This window comes from Orcinus orca, chromosome X, assembly GCF_937001465.1.
Source record: "Orcinus orca chromosome X, mOrcOrc1.1, whole genome shotgun sequence".
In the NCBI taxonomy this organism is placed as follows: Eukaryota; Metazoa; Chordata; class Mammalia; order Artiodactyla; family Delphinidae; genus Orcinus; species Orcinus orca.
In genome coordinates, this window is record NC_064580.1 from 48,976,704 (window position 1) to 49,000,304 (window position 23,601).

Below are 23,601 nucleotides of genomic sequence, written 5' to 3' on the forward strand. Positions count from 1 at the left end.
TGGAAGCAAAGCTATACACACATAATCTCACACAGAACAATACGCATACACACTCACAAAAAGAGGAAAAGGGGAAAAGAATTATAAATCTTTTTCTCAAAGTCAACCTCCTCAATTTGGGATGATTCGTTGTCTAAAGGAGGAAGGAAGGAAAGAAAGGAAGATGGAAGATAAAGTAAAATAAAATAAAGTTACTAAAGTAAAAAGTAATTATTAAGAAAAAATAAAAATCAGGAAAAAAAAAAGGACGGATAGAATCCTAGGACAAATGGTGGAAGCAAAGCTATACAGACAGCATCTCACACAGAAGCATACACATACATAATCACAAAATGAGGAAAAGGAGAAAATATTATAAATCTTGTTCTCAAAGTCCACCTCCTCAATTTGGGATGATTCATTGTCTATTCATGTATTCCACTGATGCAGGGTACATCAAGTTGATTGTCGAGCTTTAATCCATTGCTTCTGAGGCTGCTGGGAGATATTTCCCTTTCTCTTTGTTCTCACAGCTCCCAGAGGCTCAGCTTTGGATTTGGCCCTGCATCTGCGTGTAGGTCAGCAGAGGGCGACTGTTCTTCGCTCAGACAGGCCGGGGTTAAAGGAGCAGCTGCTTAGGGGACTCTGGCTCATTCAGGCCGCGGGGAGGGAGGGGCATGGCGAGCGCGGCGAGCCTGCAGCAGCAGAGGCCAGCAAGACGTTGCACCAGCCTGAGGCGCACTGTGCGTTCTCCCGGGGAAGTTGTTCCTGGATCCCGGTACCCTGGCAGTGGCGGGCTGCACAGGCTCCCTGGAAGAGGGGTGTGGATAGTGACCTGTGCTCGCACACAGGCTTCTTGGTGGCGGCAGCAGCAGCCTTAGTGTCTCATGCCCGTCTATGGGGTCTGCACTTTTAGCTGCGGCTCGCACCCGTCTCTGGAGGTCCTTTAAGCAGCGCTCTTAATCCCCTCTCCCGGCGCACCAGGAAACAAAGAGGGAAGAAAACATCTCTTGCCTCTTTGGCACGTCCAGACTTTTCTTCAGACTCCCTCCCAGCTAGCCGTGGTGCACTAACCCCTGCAGGCTGTGTTCACACTGCCAACCCCATGCTCTCCCTGCGCCCCGATCGAAGCCCGAGCCTCAGCTCCCAGCCCCGCGGTCCCCGGAGGGTGAGCAGATAACCCTCTCAGGCTAGTCAGTGCCGGTCGGCTCTGATCCTCTCTGCGGCAATCTCGCACTTTGCCCTCCACACCCCTGTTGCTGTGCTCTCCTCCGTGGTTCCAAAGCTTTCCCCCTCCGCCACCCGCAGTCTCAGCCCACGAAGGGGCTTCCTAGTGTGTGGAAACCTTTCCTCCTTCACAGCTCCCTCCCACTGGTGCAGGTCCTGTACCTATCATTTTGCCTCTGTTTATTCTTTTTTTTTTTGCCCTGCCCAGGTACGTGGGGAGTTTCTTGCCTTTCAGGAGGTCTGAGGTCTTCTGCCAGCGTTCAGTATGTGTTCTGCAGGAGTTGTTTCACGTGTAGAAGTATTTCTGGTGTATCTGTGGGGAGGAAGGGGATCTCCGCGTCTTACTCTTCCGTCATCTTCCCCTCATCCCTGACATATGGTCCTTATTCATCCATCTCCCTCTTTTCAGTTGAGTACAGGATGTTCCTCCTTGCTCCACCTTAGAGTACAGCTGTGGCCTACAGAACTGCTCAGTGCCTTAGGGTACAGCTGTGGGCTCCGCGCCAGCAGAGAGACTCACCACCTGGGGTGTCTATCACTGAGCATCTCCGATTCTGCATCATGCTGTGGGACTAGGGACATAGGGAGTTGATACAATGCTGATCTTGCTTTTGCTGCCATAGGAAACTTTTTAGATCTATTTGGGGTAGTTGTCTCCTTACCAGTCAAATCAATGGACATGTGGTAACTCAATCTAAAAACTTCAGTAGTGCCCTTTATGACCCTGTTAGCCACCACAGTGCTGTTTAAGGAATGCCTAACCACTTGACAGAGACTGTGGTATTGAGTTGTGTGGAGCACAAACTTAAGCCCATAGCAGGACTTTAAGGCAGCATTTGCCAGGCCTCTGTCATTTGTAAAACAACTTTAAAATTGATGCCATGTCTGATAACTACATAACATTTAAATCAAATCATTTCCTTAGCTCTAATTCATTTATAAAGTTAACTTCTTATCCCAACTTGAAATTCAAAAGCCATATCATTTGCTACAGATGTAACTGCAAAAAGTAAAAAACATGAAAAATTAAACAAAAACACAGAATATAATTAATGGATCATATCCATTTGTACTGTAACTCCTTCTCTCTCTCTCTCTCCACGTGTGTGTGTGTGTGTGTGTGTGTGTGAACTCACTTTTTCTTCATGGCAGTACTCTACTGTAAATATTATATTATAATTTCTATTTTAGAAATAGATAAATACACCCAACGAATTTAAGTATTTTCCATCATCACACAGCCAGTATGTCAGAGCCAGGATTGAAACCAATGGCTAGTTCATGCCATAGCCTTTATGGAGACGGAGTTGGTAGGACCCAAGTAATTTTCCCTCAGCAGGTCCCTCTTGTTCATTTCACTTTTTTTCTACCTAGTCCTTTCAGCCAGTTCTACAACCTAGGAACGTCTCACGTATTTTGTGGCAAATTAGGATACTCTAAATTTCTACTCATTTTTCAAATGGACCACAGATTTTCATTCCTTTTTTGGTTCAGGGAAATATTTTTTAACTTCTGTAAGAGGGAGGAATAGTTGCTGTTTATAATCCCCTGCCATTCCATAAGCAGAGTGGATTTTGAATGTTATACTTTGTTGCAGAAGTGTAAGGGGCTCAGAGATGTAATGTGAAAACTTAATGTAATTTATCACATTAACCAATTAATGGAGGAATAAAGTCCTATGATTTCAAGAGATGCACTGGAAGTGTTTGATGAAATTCTACATATATTCAAGTTTAGTATACTTAGCAAAACAGGAACAGAATGGAACTTCCTTATTTTGATAAAGGGTACCTATGAGAAGGCACTGTAAACATTATATTGAAATGTGAAAAATTTTCCATTTCTGATTAGGATAAAGACAGGGATATCCATTAGTAAATAGTATTGGATGGTCCTGTCCAATACCATAAATGAGAAGAAGAAAGTAAAGGTATAGTCTTTAAAATGGCAAAACCGGAACATTATTCAAAGATGATATGATTGTGTTATTTTTCAAATCCAAAAGGATCAATAGATAAGCTTCTGGAATTAATAAGCATATTTAGCAAAGTTGCTGGACAATAAGTCAGTTCACATTTTTTCTCTATGTACAGTCTCAAATACTTAAAAACTTGCAAAACAGATACAATTTTCAAAAACATCAAATACCTAGGAATACATTTAATAATATTATGCAAGAATTCTTTGAAGAAAGTTGTAAAACTTTATTGAGAGATGGTGAACAGTCAAATTTCCAACATAGGGACAGCGTACTTAGCTTCAGTCTACCTTTGTTTAAATCCGTGGTTGCCCTTCACCTATAATAAAAAGAAAATCGAGGCAAATTACTTTGCAGAACTTTATTTAGATGACTATAGCTATACACAGGACACTACAGTTTTGATGGATTAAAGCCAGTCCCTAGGGGTGACCCTTTGGCTTACATCCAGTTAACCTCTGTAGAGATATTGAAGGTAAACTTTTAGTCATATAAACAGCAATTTGAATCACATCAATTTTTAGTGCAATAAGTAAACAAGGGGACTGTTCCAGTTCAGTGCAAATTTAATCAAATTAAATTATTTAAAGGTAGGTATAGGTAGAAAGGGAAAAATAACATACTTTCAGTAATAATCCAACCAAACAAAAAACCTAAGGAAAAATATGTTTTCAATGTTTTCACGTGAAATAATATTTTGAATATAAGATGTGCTTGGAACTACCTAAGCAAAGTAAACAGAAAGGCCATTATTGCATTTGTTTTGTCTCTATTGTGGAAAAATGCAAAAATGTTTCTTTGGGATAGTTTAGTCTTTATGTAGCTGTTTTAAGTAGGGTAAACATTTGTCCCCATTATCACCCAAACTGTTGGCTCTACACAATTAAAAGCATTTCCATTTACACCAAAAAAATCACATGTCCACACTAGTTTTAAACCATTACCACCATAGGTGACATCAAAATATAAACTGATGTTTATTATAATGGGTTATGTGAAAAGCAGGCCTTTATAAAATATCTGAAAATTATTAGTTGTTGACTAAATGACTTATACTCCAAAGTGAGAAAATACTTTTGGCTCTTATAACGCAATATAAATTTGACCCAATTTGTTCCCATCTTTGATGACTTAATATGACGGTCACTGTGGTCTGAACTGCCTTTCTAATAAACTTTGTATGTGAAGTCTGTTATTAAAATAGCCGTAATGTTACCTCTATGTTAAAAAATATATAATATTGTAGAAAAAAGAAACCCCATAATTTGCATCTTAATGGATAACCAACCTGCTTCTGGCTTTTCAATGGTCTCTAGACTTGGTAGAATCTCACCCTTCACATCAGGACCATCCCCAGGCTTATCCACAGTCTTCAGCAGAGCCAGTTCCTGTTGATCAGCTTCCATAGCAGGCCCTTAAAAATAAAAAGGTCACTTTTTAAGAAGTAAAACCATGAAATATGAATAAGGAAATAATAGTCATTCCCTCATCATTATGACATAAAAGCCTATATACTCGTATGGTAATAAATATGTTGCATAAGTATCCCAAGAGCATTAGCTTCAGGAGTCTCTTGCCAGAAAAAAGGAAAACAAGTTGTTCAAACATTACCCTTTCCTTCCTTACTCCAGGCTACCCCCAGAAAACTAAATTGTCCCTTTTGTACTTAGCTGTTATTGTACTTGTGTAGTAAATCAGTGATTTGTTAGGGTCTTTCTGACTAGATTATAAGTTTCAGACAGAAATTAGGTCTCTCTTTGGCACTGAGACTCCAAGCACTTAGTACATTACATGGCATGAGCAGGCACTAATAAATGTTGTGTGGGAAAAAGTCTTTAAAAAATGAAGATATCAGCAAAACGGCAGGTTTGGTAGTCCCACAATTTCATTCTCCCATAGAAACATAAAAAAGAAGCACTCAGAAACTGGCTGAACAAACTATATAGGAGCTCTGTAATGCACTCAAAGGTTAACGTATGAAAGCCCAATCAAGAAAAAGCCACTTTCTGAAGGCTAGGAACGTTTTCTGACAATTTTACTTGTCTTCACTCCACATTTTCCCCAGAGTAGTAGCAAGAATTGTTTGAAATATTTTTCTAATGTTTCTTTCCTCTTGTTTCCAGTGGGTCATAATGCATGATGTACAAATACAACTCCACCACCCATAGACCCACAAGGACTCTTATTCCCTCTCTTTTCAACTTGAGCCAAAGGTGCTCCTTCACCTTCAATGTCCTGAGCAGATATAGTATCCTGATTCTCAGACGGTGGTTCCTCTAGTTGAGGTGGTTTATCACTGGGCTGCTGAGCCTAGGGGTGTGATTTTGTTCACAAATTTTAAAAATCAATAATTTATGAATGTATATAATACATACATATATTTAATCATAAGTCTAAATATATTTTCCAACAGTAATACACACACAGACACACACACACAATTTTTTTCTTAATAAAATTGTTACTCTTCTCGCAGACACAAACTGTTTTAATCTACACTGAAATGGATGTGTGTAATCCATTATTGACTAGTATAGGACAACAGGTAGGAAACTTAAGAGCACACCCATCCAGGCAAGAACAGAGTTTAATCGTCCTGGGTCAATGTTTTTTTCATGAGATTCCATTATCATTTTTTATCAATAAGGAAGACAATATGAATGTATATATACTAGTTCAACAACAATAAATAAATTGATTCTGGTAATGGAAAACATTAAATGTTGAAGCACTCACAACCAGAGGCCCAACAACCTGGGAAGACTCTCTTCTTCCTGCAGATTTGGATCTTCTTCTTACATGCCCACTCATATTTCTCACTGAAAAAGAAATATTATAATTTGAAAACTACACGTAAGAGGATAGCTATATATGAACACTATGACAAAATGCTTATTTGTATTTAATACCAAATAAGCCTTTGTTTATGTGTGTAGCAACAAACAGGCATAGAAATCACTTTAAGACACATGGTAAAAAATGGGGGCTTTCCTAATGAGGTTTCATTTCACAACTGGACTCATCATGAAAACACTAGAGAATTAGAACTTGAGTGAATACTGGTTTTGCCATACCACATTTACTATGCACATGCCTGCAACCCCCAAATAAACTTTTGTGGGAAAGCATAGACAGGTTAATTCTTTTACATAATGCCTGTGGCTGCTTTCTCAAAGAACGACTTGCCCAGTTCTCCCTTGGCACCCTGTTCAGGGCACTACAAATCTCGGTATGCAGTCACAACCCCACAGTGGTCCGACTTCTAGGCCTTTCCTTTACCGTCTGCCCTGCCTCCTGCCTGGGGCGCCACTGCAGACACCGGATTCTGTGCTCTGTCGTCAGTTTCAGGGCCACCAGAACAAAGATACCTCAAATAGCACCCCTAAGACTCACCCCTCTTTCATCTGACCCTCTGCCTTCCACCACCCACCACCCTCCCTCTCCCGCCACCAGTATGAGAGCCATGGCAGCCACGACACCTATGAGGAGATGGACGATGACCTCGAGGACCTTCCTCCACAGATGCTACAGATCACACCATTCAACTCACAGGAAGCCCACTGGCTTCCCCTCACACTCACCCCTAACTCCAGGGAATACTGCTATGAGTACTGGCTGAGTTTCACTCAGCGAAGACCTCTGCTGGCACAGCAATTGACACAGAAGATGGACGGCAAGGCGCATGCGTGTCAACGGACAAGCTTGAGCCACAAACGACGTTCACAAAAACATGCATGCATAGCAGTGTGCATGCACAGGGAGTAGGTCTTGTGTGGCACAGCCTGAGGATTTCCCACTGCTACAGAGAGACCTGGAAGTTCAAGCCCTCGTAAGGACCAAAATGGACTTCAAAGAACTTTTGTTTTTCCTACCAACCTTTCTTCCATGTCCAGTAACTTTGGGGAAGATCAGCCCCAGGCTGCTCTTAGGGAAGGATGTGCCTTAGAAAAATCCACCGTGATAGAAATAAATATTAAGGATTTTAATACCTCTTTTAGACATGCTTTATTCAATAATTTCCTTTACTGCTGCTTGAGTTTTCTGTCATGCTTGCAATGAGCTTGCCCACTCCAATAGAATAGACACAATTAGTCTTTTTTGGTTGCATTATTGTGTATTCAAACCCTTGATTGACCTGGACAAAGTAGAGTTAGGGATTAACCATAATTTCTTCAACCCTCATTTCTCCCACAGATTTGAAATGGCTCTTTCATTGTCGTCCACATTCCCGTTCATTCTGTAATTCACTCCTTTCAATTTTCTTCCATTTCACTCTTTGTCTATACTTGTACCACTACCATCCTATTTTAATGGCTATAGATTAATTATATTTGAAGCACTAATACTCCCTCTCATTACTTCTACTTCCCCTGGATTTTCTAGCACTCTTTTCTTTCCGATGAACATTGTCATCTTATCCAAAATATTCCCATTGAGATACTAACTGGTATTGCATATAACTTACAAGTTTATTTAGGGGAAAATGCCATTTTTAATGATTTTTATATTAACCTCATGGAACAATTTTTTAAATGAAGGATTTACAATATTACATTAGTGCCAGGTGTGCAAAGAAGTGATTCAATATTTTTATAGATTATTTATGCTCATTTAAAATTATTAAAAAATAATGTCTATATTTTCCTGTGCTGTGCAATAGATGTATGCTGCTCACTTATTTTATAAAAGGTAGATTGTCTCTTAATTCCCCACTCTATTTAGCCCCTCCCCTTCCCTCTCCTTATCGATAACCATTAGTTAGTTCTCTATCTCTCAGTTGTTTCGGTTTCACATATACATTCATTTCTATTATTTTTTAGATTCCACATATAATGGGTATCATGCTTATCTTTCTCTATCTGATTTATTTCACTAAGCATAATACTCTCTAGGTCCATCCACATTGCAGCAAATGGCGGTACCTCATTATTTTTTATGCCCAAGTAATATTCCATTGTATGTATTGAGATATACTACATCTTCTTAATCCAATTGTCTGTTGATTGGCACTTGAGTTGCTTCTATGTCTTTGCTATTGTAAATAATGTTTCTATGAATATTGCGGTGTATGTATACTTCCAAATTACTGTTTTCATTTTTCTTCCAGTTATATACCCAGCAGTGGAATTGCTAGATCATATGGTAGGTCTATTTTTTGTTTTTTGAGGAACATCCATAGTTTTCCATGGCAGCTGCACCAATTTACATTCCAACCAAAGATATACTAGGGCTCTCTTTTCTCCACATCCTCACCAATATCTGTTATTTGTAGAGTTTTTGAGGATAACCTTTCTGATATGTATGAGGTTATATCTCATTGTGGTTTTGATTTTCATTTCTCTGAGAATTAGCAATGTTGGGCATTTTTTCATGTGCCTATGGTCATTTGTATATATTCTTGGGGAAAATGTCTATTCAGGTCTGGCAATTTTTAATCAAGTTTTTTTTGTTTTGATATTGAGCCCTATGAGCTGAATAAATATATTGGATATTAAGCCCATATTGGTTATATCATTTGCAAATATAGTTTTCCCATTCAGTAGCTTGTGTTTTCAGCTTGTTCTTGATTTCCTTTGCAGTGTGAAGCTTTTAAGTTTAATTACGTATCATTTATTTATTTTTGCTTTTGTTCCTTTTGCCTTAGGAGATATATCCAAAAAAAATTGCTAACGTTTATGATAAAGAGTGTTCTCCCTACCTTTTCTTCTAAGAATTCTATGGTTGCTTGTCTTACATTTAGGCCTTTAATCTGTTTTGAGTTTATTTTTCTATAGGTGTGAGAAAATATTCTAATTTCATTGTCATAGATTAATTGACCATAATTGCGTGGGTTAATTTCTGGGTTCTCTATTCTGTTCCATTGATTTATATATTGTATTTTTGATACTACTATACTGTTTTGATCACTGTGGCTTTGTAGTATATTTGGAAATCAGGAAGCTATCTACATCTTGCTCAGTTCTTTTTGCTCAAGATTGCTTTGGTAATTCATAAATCCATATACATTTTAGGATTATTTACTCTAGTTCTGTGAAAAATGCCAAGGGTATTTTTAATAGTGAGTTCATTAAATCTGTAGACTGCTTCTGATAGTATGGACATTTTAACATTAATTCTTCCAGTCCATGATGACAGGCTACAAATCCATTTTTTTGCATCATCTTATTTAACATCTATTTTTTAATAGTTTTCAAATTATAGGTTTTTCACTTCCTTGGCTAAGTTTATTCCTCAGTATTATTCCTCAGGTTGTTTCCTTAATTTCTCTTTCATTTTTAAAATTATTATTCTGCTTAATTTTTTTAAGTTTTATTGAAGTATAGTTGATTTACAACGTTGTGTGAATTCCTTCTGTACAGCAAAGTGACTCGGTTTTATATATATATATATATGTATATATTTATGTATGTATATAAATGTTTTCATATTCTTTTCCATTATAGTTTGTCACAGGACCTATTTTTTTAACTTAATGTTTGTTTTATACTGGAGTATCGTTGATTTACAATGTTGCATTAGTTTCAGGTATACAGCAAGGTGATTCAGTGATACATATATCCCTTAGTTTTAAGATTATTTTCCCTCATGAATTATTACAGAATATTAGGTAGAGTTCCCTGTGCTATACAGTAAGACCTTATTGACTATATATTATATGCATAGTCATGTGTATATGTTAATCCCAAACTCCTAATTTAACCCTGCCCCCAACTTTCCCCTTTGGTAACCATAAGTTTGATTTCTAAGCCTATTTATGTTTTCTAAATAAGTTCATTTGCTTCATTTCTTTTGGATTCCACATGTAAGTGATATTATATGATATTTGGCCTTCTCTGTCAACTTACTTCACTTAATATGATAATCACTAGGTCCATCCATGTTATTGCAAATGACATTATTTCATTTTTCCATGGCTGAGTAGTAGTCCCTTGTATATATGTACCACATCTTCTTTATCCATTCCTCTGTCAGTGGACATTTAGGTTGCTTCCATGTCTTGGTGATTGTAAATAGTGCATCTATGAACATTGGGGTGCATGTATCTTTTTGAATTATGATGTTCTCTAGATATATGCCCAGGAGAGGGATTGCTGGATGATATGGTAGTTCTAGTTTTAGTTTTTTAAGGAACCTCCATACTGTTGTCCATAGTGGTTTTACCAATTTACATTCCCACCAACAATGTAGGAGGGTTCCCTTTTCCCACACCCTCTCCAGCATTTAAAGTTTGTAGAGTTTTTGATGATAGCCATTCTGACTAGTGTGAAGTGATACCTCATTGTAGTTTTGATTTGCATTTCTCTAACGATTAGAGATGTTGAGCATCCTTTCATGTGATTTTTGGCAATGTATCTTCTTTAGAGTAATGTCTGTTTAGGTATCTTGCCCATTTTTTTATTGGGTTGCTTGCTTTTTTGATATTGAGCTGCATGAGCTGTTTATATTTTGGAGATTCATCCCTTGTTGGTCACTTTGTTTGCAAATATTTTCTCCCATTCTGTGGGCTGTCTTTTCATTTTGTTTATGGTGTGCTTTGATGTGCAATATATTTTAAGTTTAATTAAGTCCATTTTGTTTACTTTTGTTATCATTTTCTTTACTCTAGGAGGTGGATGCTAAAAGATATTGCTGCAATTTATGTCAAAAAGTGTCCTCTCCCTTTGTTTGCTTTTAAGAGTTTTATAGTGTCTGGTCTTACATTTAGGTGTTTCCTACATTTTGAGTTTATTTTAGTGTATGGTGTGAGGGAGTGTTCCAATTCCATTGTTTTACATGTAGCTGTCCAATTTTCCCAGCATCACTTATTGAAGTGACTGTCTTTACTCCATTGCATATTCTTGCCTCCTTAGCCATAGATTAATTGACTATAGATGTATGGGTTTACTTCTAGGATTTCTATCCTTTTCCATTGATCTATATTTTTGTTTTTGTGCCAGTACCAAACTCTTTTGATGACTATATCTTTGTAGTATATTCTGAGGTCAGGGGGCCTGATTCATGTAGCTCCATTTTTCTTTCTCAGATATTTAGAGTCTTTTGTACTTCCCTACAAATTAAAAATTTTTTGTTCTACTCCTGTGAATAATACCATTGGTAATTTGATAGGGATTGTACTGCATTTCTAAGTTGCTTTGGTTAGTACAGTCATTTTCACAATGTTGATTCTTCCAATCCAAGAACATGGTATATCTCTCTATCTATTTGTATCATCTTTACTTTATTTCATCAGTGTCTTATAAATTTCTGCATACAGGTCGTTTTTCTCCTTAGGTAGGTTTATTCCTAGATATTTTATTCTTTTTGTTGCAATGGTAAATGGGAGTGTTTTCTTGATTTCACTTTCAGATTTTTCATCATTAGTGTATAGGAATGCAAGAGATTTCTGTGCATTAATTTTGTATCCTGCTACTTTACCAAATTCATTGATTAGCTCTAGTAATTTTCTGGTAGCATCTTTAGTATTCTTTATGTATAGTATCATATCATCTGCCAACAATGACAGGTTTACTTCTTCTTTTCCGATTTGGATTCTTTTTATTTCCTTTTCTTCTCTGATTGCTGTGGCTACAACTTCCAAAAAACTATGTTGAATAAGAGTGGTGAGAGTGGGCAACCTTGTCTTGTTTATGATCTTAGTGGAAATGCTTTCAGTTTTTCAACATTGAGGATGATGTTGGCTGTGGGTTTGTCATATATGGCCTTTATTATGTTGGGGAAAGTTCCCTCTATGCCTACTTTCTGCAGGGTTTTTATCATAAATCGGTGTTGAATTTTGTTGAAAGCTTACTCTGCATCTATTGAGATGATCATATGGTTTTTCTCCTTCTGTTTGTTAATATGGTTTATCGCCTTGATTGATTTGCATATATTGAAGAATCCTTGCATTCCTGGAATAAACCCCAATTGATCATGGTGTATGATCCTTTAAATGTGCTGTTGGATTCTGGTTGCTAGTATTTTGTTGAGGATTTTTGCACCTATGTTCATCAGTGATATTGGCGTGTAGTTTTCTTTCTTTGTGACATCCTTGTCTGGTTTTGGTGTCAATGTGATAGTGGCCTCGTAGAATGAGTTTGGGAGTGTTCCTCCCTCAGCTATATTTTGGAAGTGTTTGAGAAGGATAGGTGTTAACTCTTCTCTAAATGTTTGATAGAATTCACCTGTGAAGCCATCTGCTCCTGGGCTTTTGTTTGTTGGTAGATTTTTAATCACAGTTTCAGTTTCAGTGCTTGTGGTTGGTCTGTTCATATTTTCTATTTCTTCCTGATTCAGTCCTTGCAGGTTGTGCATTTCTAAGAATTAGTCCCTTTCTTCCAGGTTGTCCATTTTATTGGCATAGAGTTGCTTGTAGTAATCTCTCAGGATCTTTTGTATTTCTGCAGTGTCAGTTGTTACTTCTCCTTTTTCATTTCTAATTCTATTAATTTGAGTGTTCTCCTTTTTTTCCTTGATGAGTCTGGCTAATGGTTTCTCAATTTTGTTTACCTTCTCAAAGAACCAGCTTTTAGTTTTATTGATCTTTGCTATCGTTTCCTTCATTTCTTTTTCATTTATTTCTGAGCTGATCTTTATGATTTCTTTCCTTCTGCTAACTTTGGGGTTTTTTTGTTCTTCTTTCTCTAATTGCTTTAGGTGCATGTTTATATTCATTATGCGAGATGTTTCCTGTTTATTAAGGTAGGATTGTATTGCTATAAACTTCCCTCTTACAACTGTTTTTGCTGCATCCCATAGGTTTTGGGTCGTCATGTGTCCATTGTCATTTGTTTCTAGGTATTTTTTTAATTTCCTCATTGATTTCTTCGGTTATCACTTCGCTAATGAGTAGTGTATTGTTTAGCCTCCATGTGTTTGTAATTTTTCAAGATGTTTTCCTCTAATTGATATCTAGCCTCATAGCATTGTGGTTGGAAAAGATACTTGATACAATTTCAATGTTGTTAAATTAACCTAGGCTTGATTTGTGACCCATGATATGATCTATACTGAATAATGTTCCATGAGCACTTGAGAAAAGTGTGTATTCTGTTGTTTTTGGATGGAATGTCCTATAAATATGAATTAAGTCCATCTTGTTTAATGTATCATTTAAAGCTTGTGTTTCCTTAGTTATTTTCATTTTGGATGATATATCCGTTGGTGAAAGTGGGGTGTTAAAGTCCCCTACTATGAATGTGTTACTGTCGATTTCCCCTTTTATGGCTGTTAGTATTTGCCTTATGTATTGAGGTCTTCCTATGTTGGGTGCATGAATATTTACAATTGTTACATCTTCTTCTTGTTTCACTCCCTTCATCATTATGTAGTGTCCTTTTTGTCTCTTCTAATAGTCTTTATTTTAAGGTCTATTTTGTCTGATATGAGAATTGCTACTCCAGCTTTCTTTTGGTTTCCATTTGCGTGGAATATCTTTTTCCATACCCTTACTTTCTGTCTGTATGTGTCTCTAGGTCCGAAGTGGGTCTCTTGTAGACAGAATATATATAGGTCTTGTTTTTGTATCCATTCAGCCAATCTGTGTCTTTTGGTGGGAGCATTTAATCCATTTGCATTTAAGGTAATTATCTATATGTATGTTCCTATTCCCATTTTCTTAGTTGTTTTGGGTTCGTTATTGTAGGTCTTTTCCTTCTCCTGTGTTTCTTGCCTAGAGAAGTTCCTTTAGCATTTGTTGTAAAGCTGGTTTGGTGGTGCTGAACTCTCTTAGCTTTTGCTTGTCTGTAAAGATTTTAATTTCTCCATCAAATCTGAATGAGATCCTTGTTGGGTAGAGTAATCTTGGTTGCAGGTTTTTCTCCTTCGTTACTTTAAATATGTCCTGCCAGTCCCTTCTGGCTTGCAGTGTTTCTGCTGAGAGGTCACCTGTTAACTTTATGGGGATTCCCTTGTGTGTTATTTGTTGTTTTTCCCTTGCTGCTTGTAATATATTTTCTTTGTATTTAATTTTTGACAGTTTGATTAATATGTGTCTTGGCATATTTCTCCTTGGATTTATCCTGTTTGGGACTCTCTGTGCTTCCTAGGCTTGACTAACTCTTTCCTTTCCCATATAAGGGAAGTTTTCAACTATAATGTCTTCAAATATTTTCTCAGTCCCTTTCTTTTTCTCCTCTTCTTCTGGAAACCCTATAATTCGAATGTTGGTGTGTTTACTGTTGTCCCAGAGGTCTGTGAGACTGTCCTCAGTTCTTTTCATTCTTTTTTCTCTATTCTACTCTGCAGTAGTTATTTCCACTGTTTTATCTTCCAGGTCACTTATCTGTTCTTCTGCCTCAGTTATTCTGCTATTGATCCCATCTAGAGTACTTTTCATTTCATTTATTGTGTTGTTCATCGTTGCTTATTTCATCTTTAGTTCTTCTAGGTCCTTGTTAAATGTTTCTTGCATTTTGTCTATTCTACTTCCAAGATTTTGGATCATCCTTACTATCATTATTCTGAATTCTTTTTCAGGTAGACTGCCTATTTCCTCTTCATTTGTTAGGTCTGGTGCATGTTTATCTTGGTCCTTTTTCTGCTTTGTGTTTTTCTGTCTTCTCATTTTGCTTATCTTACTGTGTTTGGGGTCTCCTTTTTGCAGGCTGCAGGTTCGTAGTTCCCGTTGTTTTTGGTGTCTGTCCTCAATGGCTATAGTTGGTTCAATGGGTTATGTAGTCTGCCTGGTGGAGGGGACTAGTTCCTGTGTTCTGGAGGATGAGGCTGGATCTTGTCTTTCTGCTGGGCCCGTCCATGTCTCTTTGTGTGTTTTGGGGTGTCTGTGGATTGATTATGATTTTAGGGATCCTCTCTGCTAATGGGTGGGGTTGTTTTCCTGTCTTGCTAGTTGTTTGGCATAGGGTGTCCAGCACTGCAGCTTGCTCATGGTTGAGTGAAGCTGGGTGCTGGTGCTGTGATTGAGATCTCTGGGAGTTTTTTGCCATTTGATATTATGTGGAGTTGGGAGTTCTCTTGTGAACCAGTGTCCTGAAATTGGCTCTCCCACCTCAGAGGCACAGCACTGACTCCTGGCTGCAGCACAAAGAGCCTTTCATCTACATGGCTCAGAATAAAAGTGAGAATAAGAAGAAAGAAAACAGAAAGAAAGAAAGAAAGAAAGAAAGAAAGAAAGAAAGAAAGAAAGAAAGAAAGAAAGAAAGAAAGAAAGAAGGAAAGAAAGGAGGGAGGGAGGGAGGGAGGGAAGGAAGGATGGAAGGAGGGAGGGAAAGATGGAAAGAAAGAAAGAAGATAAAGTAAAATAAAGTAAGATAAAATAAAATAAAGTTATTAGAATAAAAAATAATTAATAAGAAAAACATTTAAATAAAAACAGACAGAGAGAACCCTAGGACAAATGGTGGAAGCAAAGCTATACAGACAAAATCTCACACAGAAGCACACCCATACACACTCACAAAAAGATGAAAAGGGGAAAAAATCATAAATCTTGCTCTCAAAGTCCATCTCCTCAATTTGGCATGATTCGTTGTCTATTCATGTATTCCACAGGTGCAGGGTACATCAAGTTTATTTGGGAGCTTTAATCCGCTGCTTCTGAGGCTGCTGGGAGAGATTTCCCTTTTTTTTCTTTTTCTCACAGCTCCCAGGGTCTCCGCTTTGGATTTGGCCCCGCCTCTGTGTGTAGGTCGCTGGAGGGCGTCTCTTCTTCTCTCACACAGGACGGGGTTAAAGGAGCAGCTGCTTCGGGGACTCTGGCTCACTCAGGCCGGGGCGAAGGAGGGGTATGGAGTGCAGGGTTAGCCTGCAGCGACAGATGCCGGCGTGACATTGCACCAGCCTTAGGCACACCATGCGTTCTCCCGGGGAAGTTGTCCCTGGATCCCGGGACCTTGGCAGTGATGGGTTGCACAGGCTCCCCGGAAGGGGGGTGTTGATAGTGACCTGCTCTCGCACACAGGCTTCTTGGTGGTGGCAGCAGCAGCCTTATTGTCTCATGCCCGTCTCTGAGGTCCGCGGTTTTAGCCGCGGCTTGCGCCCATCTCTGGAGCTCCTTTAAGTAGCACTCTTAATCCCCTGTCCTCACGCACCAGGAAACAAAGAGGGAAGAAAAAGTCTCTTGCCTCTTCAGCAGGTCCAGAGTTTTCCCCGGACTCCCTCCCGGCTAGCCGTGGTGCACTAATCCCCTGCAGGCTGTGTTCATGCCACCAACCGCAGTCCTCTCCCTGTGCTCCTACTGAAACCCAAGCCTCAGCTCCCAGCTCCGCCCACCCCAGCGGGTGAGCAGACAAGCTTCTTGGGCTGGTGAGTGAAGGTCTGCACAGATCCTCTGTGCCGGAGTCTCTCTCCTTTCCCCTCTGTACCCCTGTTGCTGTACTCTCTTCCACAGCTCTGAAGTTTTCCCCCTCCTCCCCCCACAGTCTCTGCCCTTGAAGGGGTTTCCTAGTGTGGAAACCTTTCCTCCTTCACAGCTCCCTCCCACTGGTGTAGATCCTGTCACTATCCTTTTGTCTCTGTTTTTTCTTTTTTCTTTTGCCCTACCCAGGCATGTGGGGACCTTCTTGCCTTTTGGGAGTTCTGAGGACTTCTGCCAGCGTTCAGTAGGTGTTCTGTGCGAGTTGTTCGACGTGTAGATGTATTTCTGGTGTATCTTTGGGGAGGAAGGTGATCTCCGTGTCTTACTGTTCCGCCATCTTCCCCTCGTGATCATATGGTTCTTATTTTGCAGTTTGTTAATGTGGTATATCACATTTATTGATTTGCAGATATAGAAGAATCCTTGCATCCTTAGGATAAATCCCAGTTGAGTATGCTGTCTGATCATTTTAATTTATTGTTGGATTTGGTTTGCTAATATTTTTTTGAGAATTTTTGTGTCTATGTTTATTAGTGATATTTTTCCATAATTTTCCTTTTTCATGGTATCTTTTTCTGATTTCAGTTTCAAGGTGATGGTGGCTGTACAAAATTAGTTTGGGATTATTCCTTTCTCTTCAATTTTTTGGAAGAGTTTCAAAAAGATAGGTGTTAACTCTTCTCTAAATGTTTGATAGAATTTGCTTTTGAAGCAGTCTGGTCCTATAATTTTGTTTTTCGGAAAATTTTAATCACAGTTTCAATTTCAGTACTTGTGATTGCTCTGTTCATATTTTCTTTTTCTTCCTCATTCCATCTAGGAAGGTTGTACATTTCTAAGAATTTGTCCATTTCTTCTAGGTTGTCTATTTTATTGGCATATAGTTACTTGTAGTTAGTTTCTTAAGATGCTTTATATTTCTGTGGTGTCTGTTTTTACGTCTTTTTCATTTCTAATTTTATTGATTTGAGCCCTGTCACATTTTTTCTTGTTGAGGCTGGCTAGAGGTTTATCAATTTTGTTTATCTTTTAAAAGAATCATTTTAGTTTAATTGATCTATTCCAATGTTTTCTTTATCTCTACTTCATTCATTTCTGCTCTGATCTTTCTGATTGCTTTCCTTCTGCTAACTGATTTTTGCATTTTTTTTCTCTACTTGCCTTAGTAAGGTTAGGTTGTTTATTTGAATTTTTTTTCACCTGACGTAAGATTGTATCACTATAAACTGCTTTCTTCGAACTGCTTTTGCCATGTCCCATAGGTATGGGATCATCATGTTTTTGTTGTCATTTGTCTCTAGTTATGTTTTTATTTCCTCTTTGATTTCATCAGTGATCCATTCGTTGTTTAGTAACATATTGTTTACCCTCCATGTGATTGTGATTTTACAGTTTTCTTTCCTTGTAGTTGATTTCTAATCTCATTGTGTTGTGGTTGGATAAGATGCTTGATATGATTTCAACTTTCTTAAACTTACTGAGGCTTGCTTTGTGGCTGAGTATCTAATCTATCCTGGAGAAGGTTCCACGTGCACTTGAGAAGAATGTGTATTCTGCTGCTTTCAGTTGGAATGTTCCATAAATGTAAATTAAGTCCATCTGCTCTAATGTGTCATTTAAAGTCCTGTGTTTCCTTATTGATTTTCTGTCTGGATTATCTGTCCATTGATGTAAATGGGTTGTTAAATTCCCCTACTATTATTGTGTTACTGTCGATTTCTTCTTTTATGGCTGTTAGCATTTGCCTTATATATTGTGGTGGTCCTATGTTGGGTGCAGAGATATTTGCAATTATTATATATTCTTCTTGGATTGATCTCTTGTTCATTATGTAGTGTCCTTCTTTATCTCTTGTAACAGTCTTTATTTTAAACTCTATTTTGTCTGATATGAGTATTCCTACCCCAGCATTCTTTTGATTTTTATTTGCATGTAATACTCTTACTCTCATCCCCTCACTTTCAGTCTGCATGTGTCCCTAGATCTGGAGTGGGCCTCTTGTAGACAGCATATATACGGTTCTTGTTTTTGTATCTGTTCAGCGTGTCTGTTTTCTTGGATGGAGCAACTAATCCATTTACATTTAAGGTAATTATCAATATGTATGTTCTTGATTGAGCCGCTTAGATAGCCTCATCCACCAGAGGACAGAGAGAAGAAGCAAGAAGAACTAAAATACTGCAGCCTGTGGAACAAAAACTACATTCACAGAAAGAGAGACAAGGTGAAAAGGAACAGGGCTACGTACCAGATGAAGGAACAAGATAAAACCCCAGAAAAACAATGAAATGAAGTGGAGATAGGCAACCTTCCAGAAAAAGAATTCAGAATAATGATAGTGAAGATGATCCAGGACCTCAGAAAAACAATGCAGGCAAAATTCGAGAAGATGCAATATATGTTTAACAAAGACCTAGAAGAAATAAAGAACAAACAAACAGAGATGAACAATACAATAACTGAAATGAAAACTACACTAGCAGGACTCAATAGCAGAATAACTGAGGCAGAAGAACAGATAAGTTACCTGGAAGACAGAATGGTGGAATTCACTGCTGTGGAACAGAACAAAGAAAAAAGAATAAAAAGAAATGAAGACAGACTAAGAGACCTCTGGGACAACATTAAATGCAACAACATTCGCATTACAGGGGTCCCAAAAGGAGAAGAGAGAGAGAAAGGACCTGAGAAAATATTTGAAGAGATTATAGTCGAAAACTTACCTAACATGGGAAAGGAAATAGCCACTCAAGTCCAGGAAGCACAGTTGGTCCCAGGCAGGATAAACCCAAGGAGAAACACACCAAGACACATAGTAATCAAATGGGCAAAAAGTAAAGACAAAGAAAATTTATTGAAAGCAGCAAGGGAAAAATGACAAATAACATACAGCGGAATTCCCATAAGGTTAACAGCTGATTTCTCAGCAGAAACTCTACAAGCCAGAAGGGAGTGGCATGATATACTTAAAGTTATGAAAGAGAAGAACCTACAACAAAGATTACTCTACCCGGCAAGGATCTTATTCAGATTCGATGGAGAAATCAAAAGCTTTACAGAGAAGCAAAAGCTAAGAGAACTCAGCACCACCAAACCAGCTCTACAAAAAATGCTAAAGGAACTTCTCTATGTGGAAAACACAAGAGAAGAAAAAGATCTACAAAAACAAACCCAAAATAATTAAGAAAATGGTCACAGGAACATACATATTGATAATTACCTTAAACATGAATGGATTAAATGCTCCAACCAAAAGACACAGGCTTGTTGAACAGAAGCAAAAACAAGACCCATATATATGTTGTCTAAAAGAGACCCACTTCAGACCTAGGGATACATACAGACTGCAAGTGAAGGGATGGAAAAAGATATTCCATACAAATGGAAATCAAAAGAAACCTCAAGTAGCTATACTCATATCAGATAAAATGGACTTTAAAATAAAAAATGTTACAAGAAACAAGGAAGGACTCTACATAATGATCAAGGGATCAATCCAAGAAGAAGATATAACAATTATAAATGTATATGCACCCAACATAGGACCACCTCAATACAAAAGGCAACTGCTAACAGCTATAAAACAGGAAATCAACAGTAACACAACACAAGTGGGGTATTTAAACACCTCACTTACACCAATTGACAGATTATCCAAAATGAAAATAAATAAGGAAACAGAAGCTTTAAATGACACAATAGACCAGAATAATTTAATTGATATTTATAGGACATTGCATACAAAAACAGCAGATTACACTTTCTTCTCAAGTGTGCACAGAACATTCTCCAGGATAGATCACATCTTGGGTCACAAATCAAGCCTCAGTAAATTTAAGAAAATTGAAATCATATCAAGCATCTTTTCTGACCACAATGCTATGAGATTAGAAGTGAATTACAGGGAAAAAACGTAAAGAATACAACCACATGGAGGCTAAATAATACGGTACTAAATAACCAAGAAATCAGTGAGGAAATAAAAAAATATCTAGAGACAAATGATAGTGAAAACACGATGATCCAAAATCTATGGGATGCAGGAAAAGCATTTCTAAGAGGGAAGTTTATAGCTATAAAAGCCTACCTCAAGAAACAAGAAAAGTCTCAAATAAACAATGTAACCTTACACCTAAAGGAAGTAGAGAAAGAAGAACAAACAAAGCCCAAAGTTAGCAGAAGGAAAGAAATCGTAAAGATCAGAGCAGAAATAAATGAAATAGAAACAACGAAAACAATAGCAAAGATCAATAAAACTAAAGGCTGGTTCTTTGAGAAGATAAACAAAATTATTAAAGCATTAGCCAGACTCAACAAGAAATGAGGGAGTGGGCTCAAATCAATAAAATTAGAAATGAAAAAGGAGAAGTTACAACAGACACCGCAGAAATACAAAGAATCCTAAGAGACTACTACAAGCAACTCTATGCCAATAAAATGGCCAACCTGGAGGAAATAGACAAATTCTTAGAAAGGTATAATCTTCCAAGACTGAACCAGGAAGAAACAGAAAATATGAACAGACCAATCACAAGTGATGAAATTGAAACTGTGATTAACAATCGTGCAAGAAACAAAAGTCCAGGACCAGATGGCTTCACAGGTGAATTCTGTCAAACTTTTAGACAAACTCTTCCAAAAAATTGCAGAGGAAGGAACACTCCCAAACTCATTCTATGTGGCCACCATCACCCTGATACCAAAACCAGACAAAGATGCTACAAAAAAAAGAAAATTACAGACCAATATCACTGATGAATATAGATGCAAAAATCCTCAACAAAATACTAGCAAACAGAATCCAACAACACCTTAAAAGGATCATATACCACGATTAAGTGGGATTTATCCCAGGAATGCAAGGGTTCTTCAATATACGCGTATCAATCAATGTGATACACTATATTAATAAATTGAAGAACAAAAGCCATATGATCACCTCAATAGATGCAGAAAAAGCTTTTGACAAAATTCAGCTCCCATTTATGATAAGAACTCTCCAGAAAGTGGGCATAGAGGGAACCTACCTCCACATAATGAAGGCCATATATGACAACCCCACAGCAAACATCATTCGCAATGGTGAAAAACTGAAAGCATTTCCTGTAAGATCAGGAAGAAGACAAGGATGTCCTCTCTCACCACTATTATTCAACATAGTTTTGGAAGCCCTAGCCATGGCAATCAGAGAAGAAAAATAAATAAAAGCAATACAAATTGGAAAAGAAGAAGTAAAACTGTCACTGTTTGCAGATGACATGATACTGTACATAGAGAATCCTAAAAATGCCACCAGAAAAGTAGTAGAGCTGATCATTGAATTTGGTAAATTTGCAGAATACAAAATTAATGCACATAAATCTCTTGCATTCCCCTACACTAATGATGAAATTCTGAAAGAAAAATTATGGAAAAATTCCCATTTACCATTGCAACAAAAAGAATAAAATACCTAGGAATAAACCTAGCTAAGGAGACAAAAGACCTGTATGCAGAAAACTATAAGACGCTGATAAAAGAAGTTAAAGATGATACTAACAGATGGAGAGATATACCATGTGCTTGGATTGGAAGAATCAATATTGTGAAAATGACTATACTACCCAAAGCAATCTACAGATTCAATGCAATCCCTATGAAATTACCAATGGCTTTTTTTATGGAACTAGAGCAAATCATCTTAAAGTTTGTATGGAGACACAAAAGACCCCGAATAGCCAAAGCAGTCTTGAGGGAAAAAAACAGAGCTGGAGGAATCAGACGCCCTGACTTCAGACTATACAACAAAGCTACAGTAATCAAGACATGGTACTGGCACAAAAACAGAAACATTGACCAATGGAAGAAGATAGAAAGCCCAAAGATACACTATGGTCCTATGGTCAATAATCTCTGACAAAGTGGGCAAAGATATACAATGGAGAAAAGACAGTCTCTTCAATAAGTGGTGCTGGGAAAACTGGACAGCTACATGTAAAAGAATGAAATTAGAACACTCCCTAACACCATACACAAAAAGAAACTCAAAATGGATTCGAGACCTAAATGTAAGAGCAGACACTATAAAACTCTTAGAGGAAACATAGGAAGAACACACTTTGACATAAATCACAACAAGATCTTTCTTGATCTACCTCCTAGAGCATTGGAAATAAAAATAAAATAAACAAATGGGAAACTATTGAAACTTCCAAGCTTTTGCACAGCAAATGAAACCATAAACAAGGCGAAAAGACAACCCTCAGAATGGGAGAAAATATTTTCAAACGAATCAATGGACAAAGGATTAATCTCCAAAATATATAAACTTCTCATGTAGCTCAATATTAAAGAAACAAACAGCCCAATCCAAAAATGGGTAGAAGACCTAGGTATACATTTCTCCAAAGAAGACATACAGATGGCCAAGAAGCACATGAAAACCTTCTCAACATCTCTAATTATTAGAGAAATGGAAAAAATCAAAACTACAACAAGGTATCACCTCACACCGATTAGAATGGGCATCATCAGAAAATCTACAAACAACAAATTCTGGAGAGGGTGTGGAGAAAAGGGAACCCTCTTGTAGTGTTGGTGGGAATGTCAATTGATAAGCCACTATGGAGAACAGTATGGAAGTTCCTTAAAAAACTAAAAATAGAATTACCATATGATCCAGCAATCCCACTACTGGGCATATACCCAGAGAAAAACATAATTCAAAAAGACACATGCACCCCAATGTTCATTGCAGCACTATTTACAATAGCCATGGAATCAACCTAAATGCCCATCAACAGATGAGTGGATAAAGAAGTTGTGGTACATATATACAATGGAATATTACTCAGCCATAAAAAGGAACGAAATTAAGTCATTTGTTGAGACGTGGATGGAACTAGAGACTGTCATACAGAGTGAAGTAATTCAGAAAGAGAAAAACAAATATCGTATATTAACGCATGTATGTGGAACCTAGAAAAATGTTACAGATGAACTGGTGTGCAGGGCAGAAGTTGAGACATAGATGTAGAGCACAAACGTATGGACATCAAGGGGGGAAAACCGCGGTGGGCTGGGGATGGTGGTGTGCTGAATTGGGCGATTGGGATTGACATTTATATACAGATGTGTATAAAATTGA

At 37.7% G+C, this 23,601-nt stretch overlaps 1 protein-coding gene across 1 annotated transcript in view; it reads right to left on the minus strand.

The window, feature by feature from the left end:
- Positions 1 to 3,392: 3,392 nt before the first annotated feature.
- LOC101279679 (putative G antigen family E member 3) overlaps positions 3,393 to 23,601 on the minus strand; it is a 47,647-nt gene continuing 27,438 nt past the window's right edge. Inside the window, exons 2-5 of the mRNA XM_033410200.2 lie at positions 5,921 to 6,003; positions 5,410 to 5,494; positions 4,473 to 4,598; positions 3,393 to 3,503 (exon numbers count right to left, since the gene is read on the minus strand). Of these exons, the coding sequence (XP_033266091.1) occupies positions 3,481 to 3,503; positions 4,473 to 4,598; positions 5,410 to 5,494; positions 5,921 to 5,995 (309 nt within the window). The 5' untranslated portion in view covers positions 5,996 to 6,003 and the 3' untranslated portion in view covers positions 3,393 to 3,480. The remainder of the gene's footprint in view (positions 3,504 to 4,472; positions 4,599 to 5,409; positions 5,495 to 5,920; positions 6,004 to 23,601) is intronic.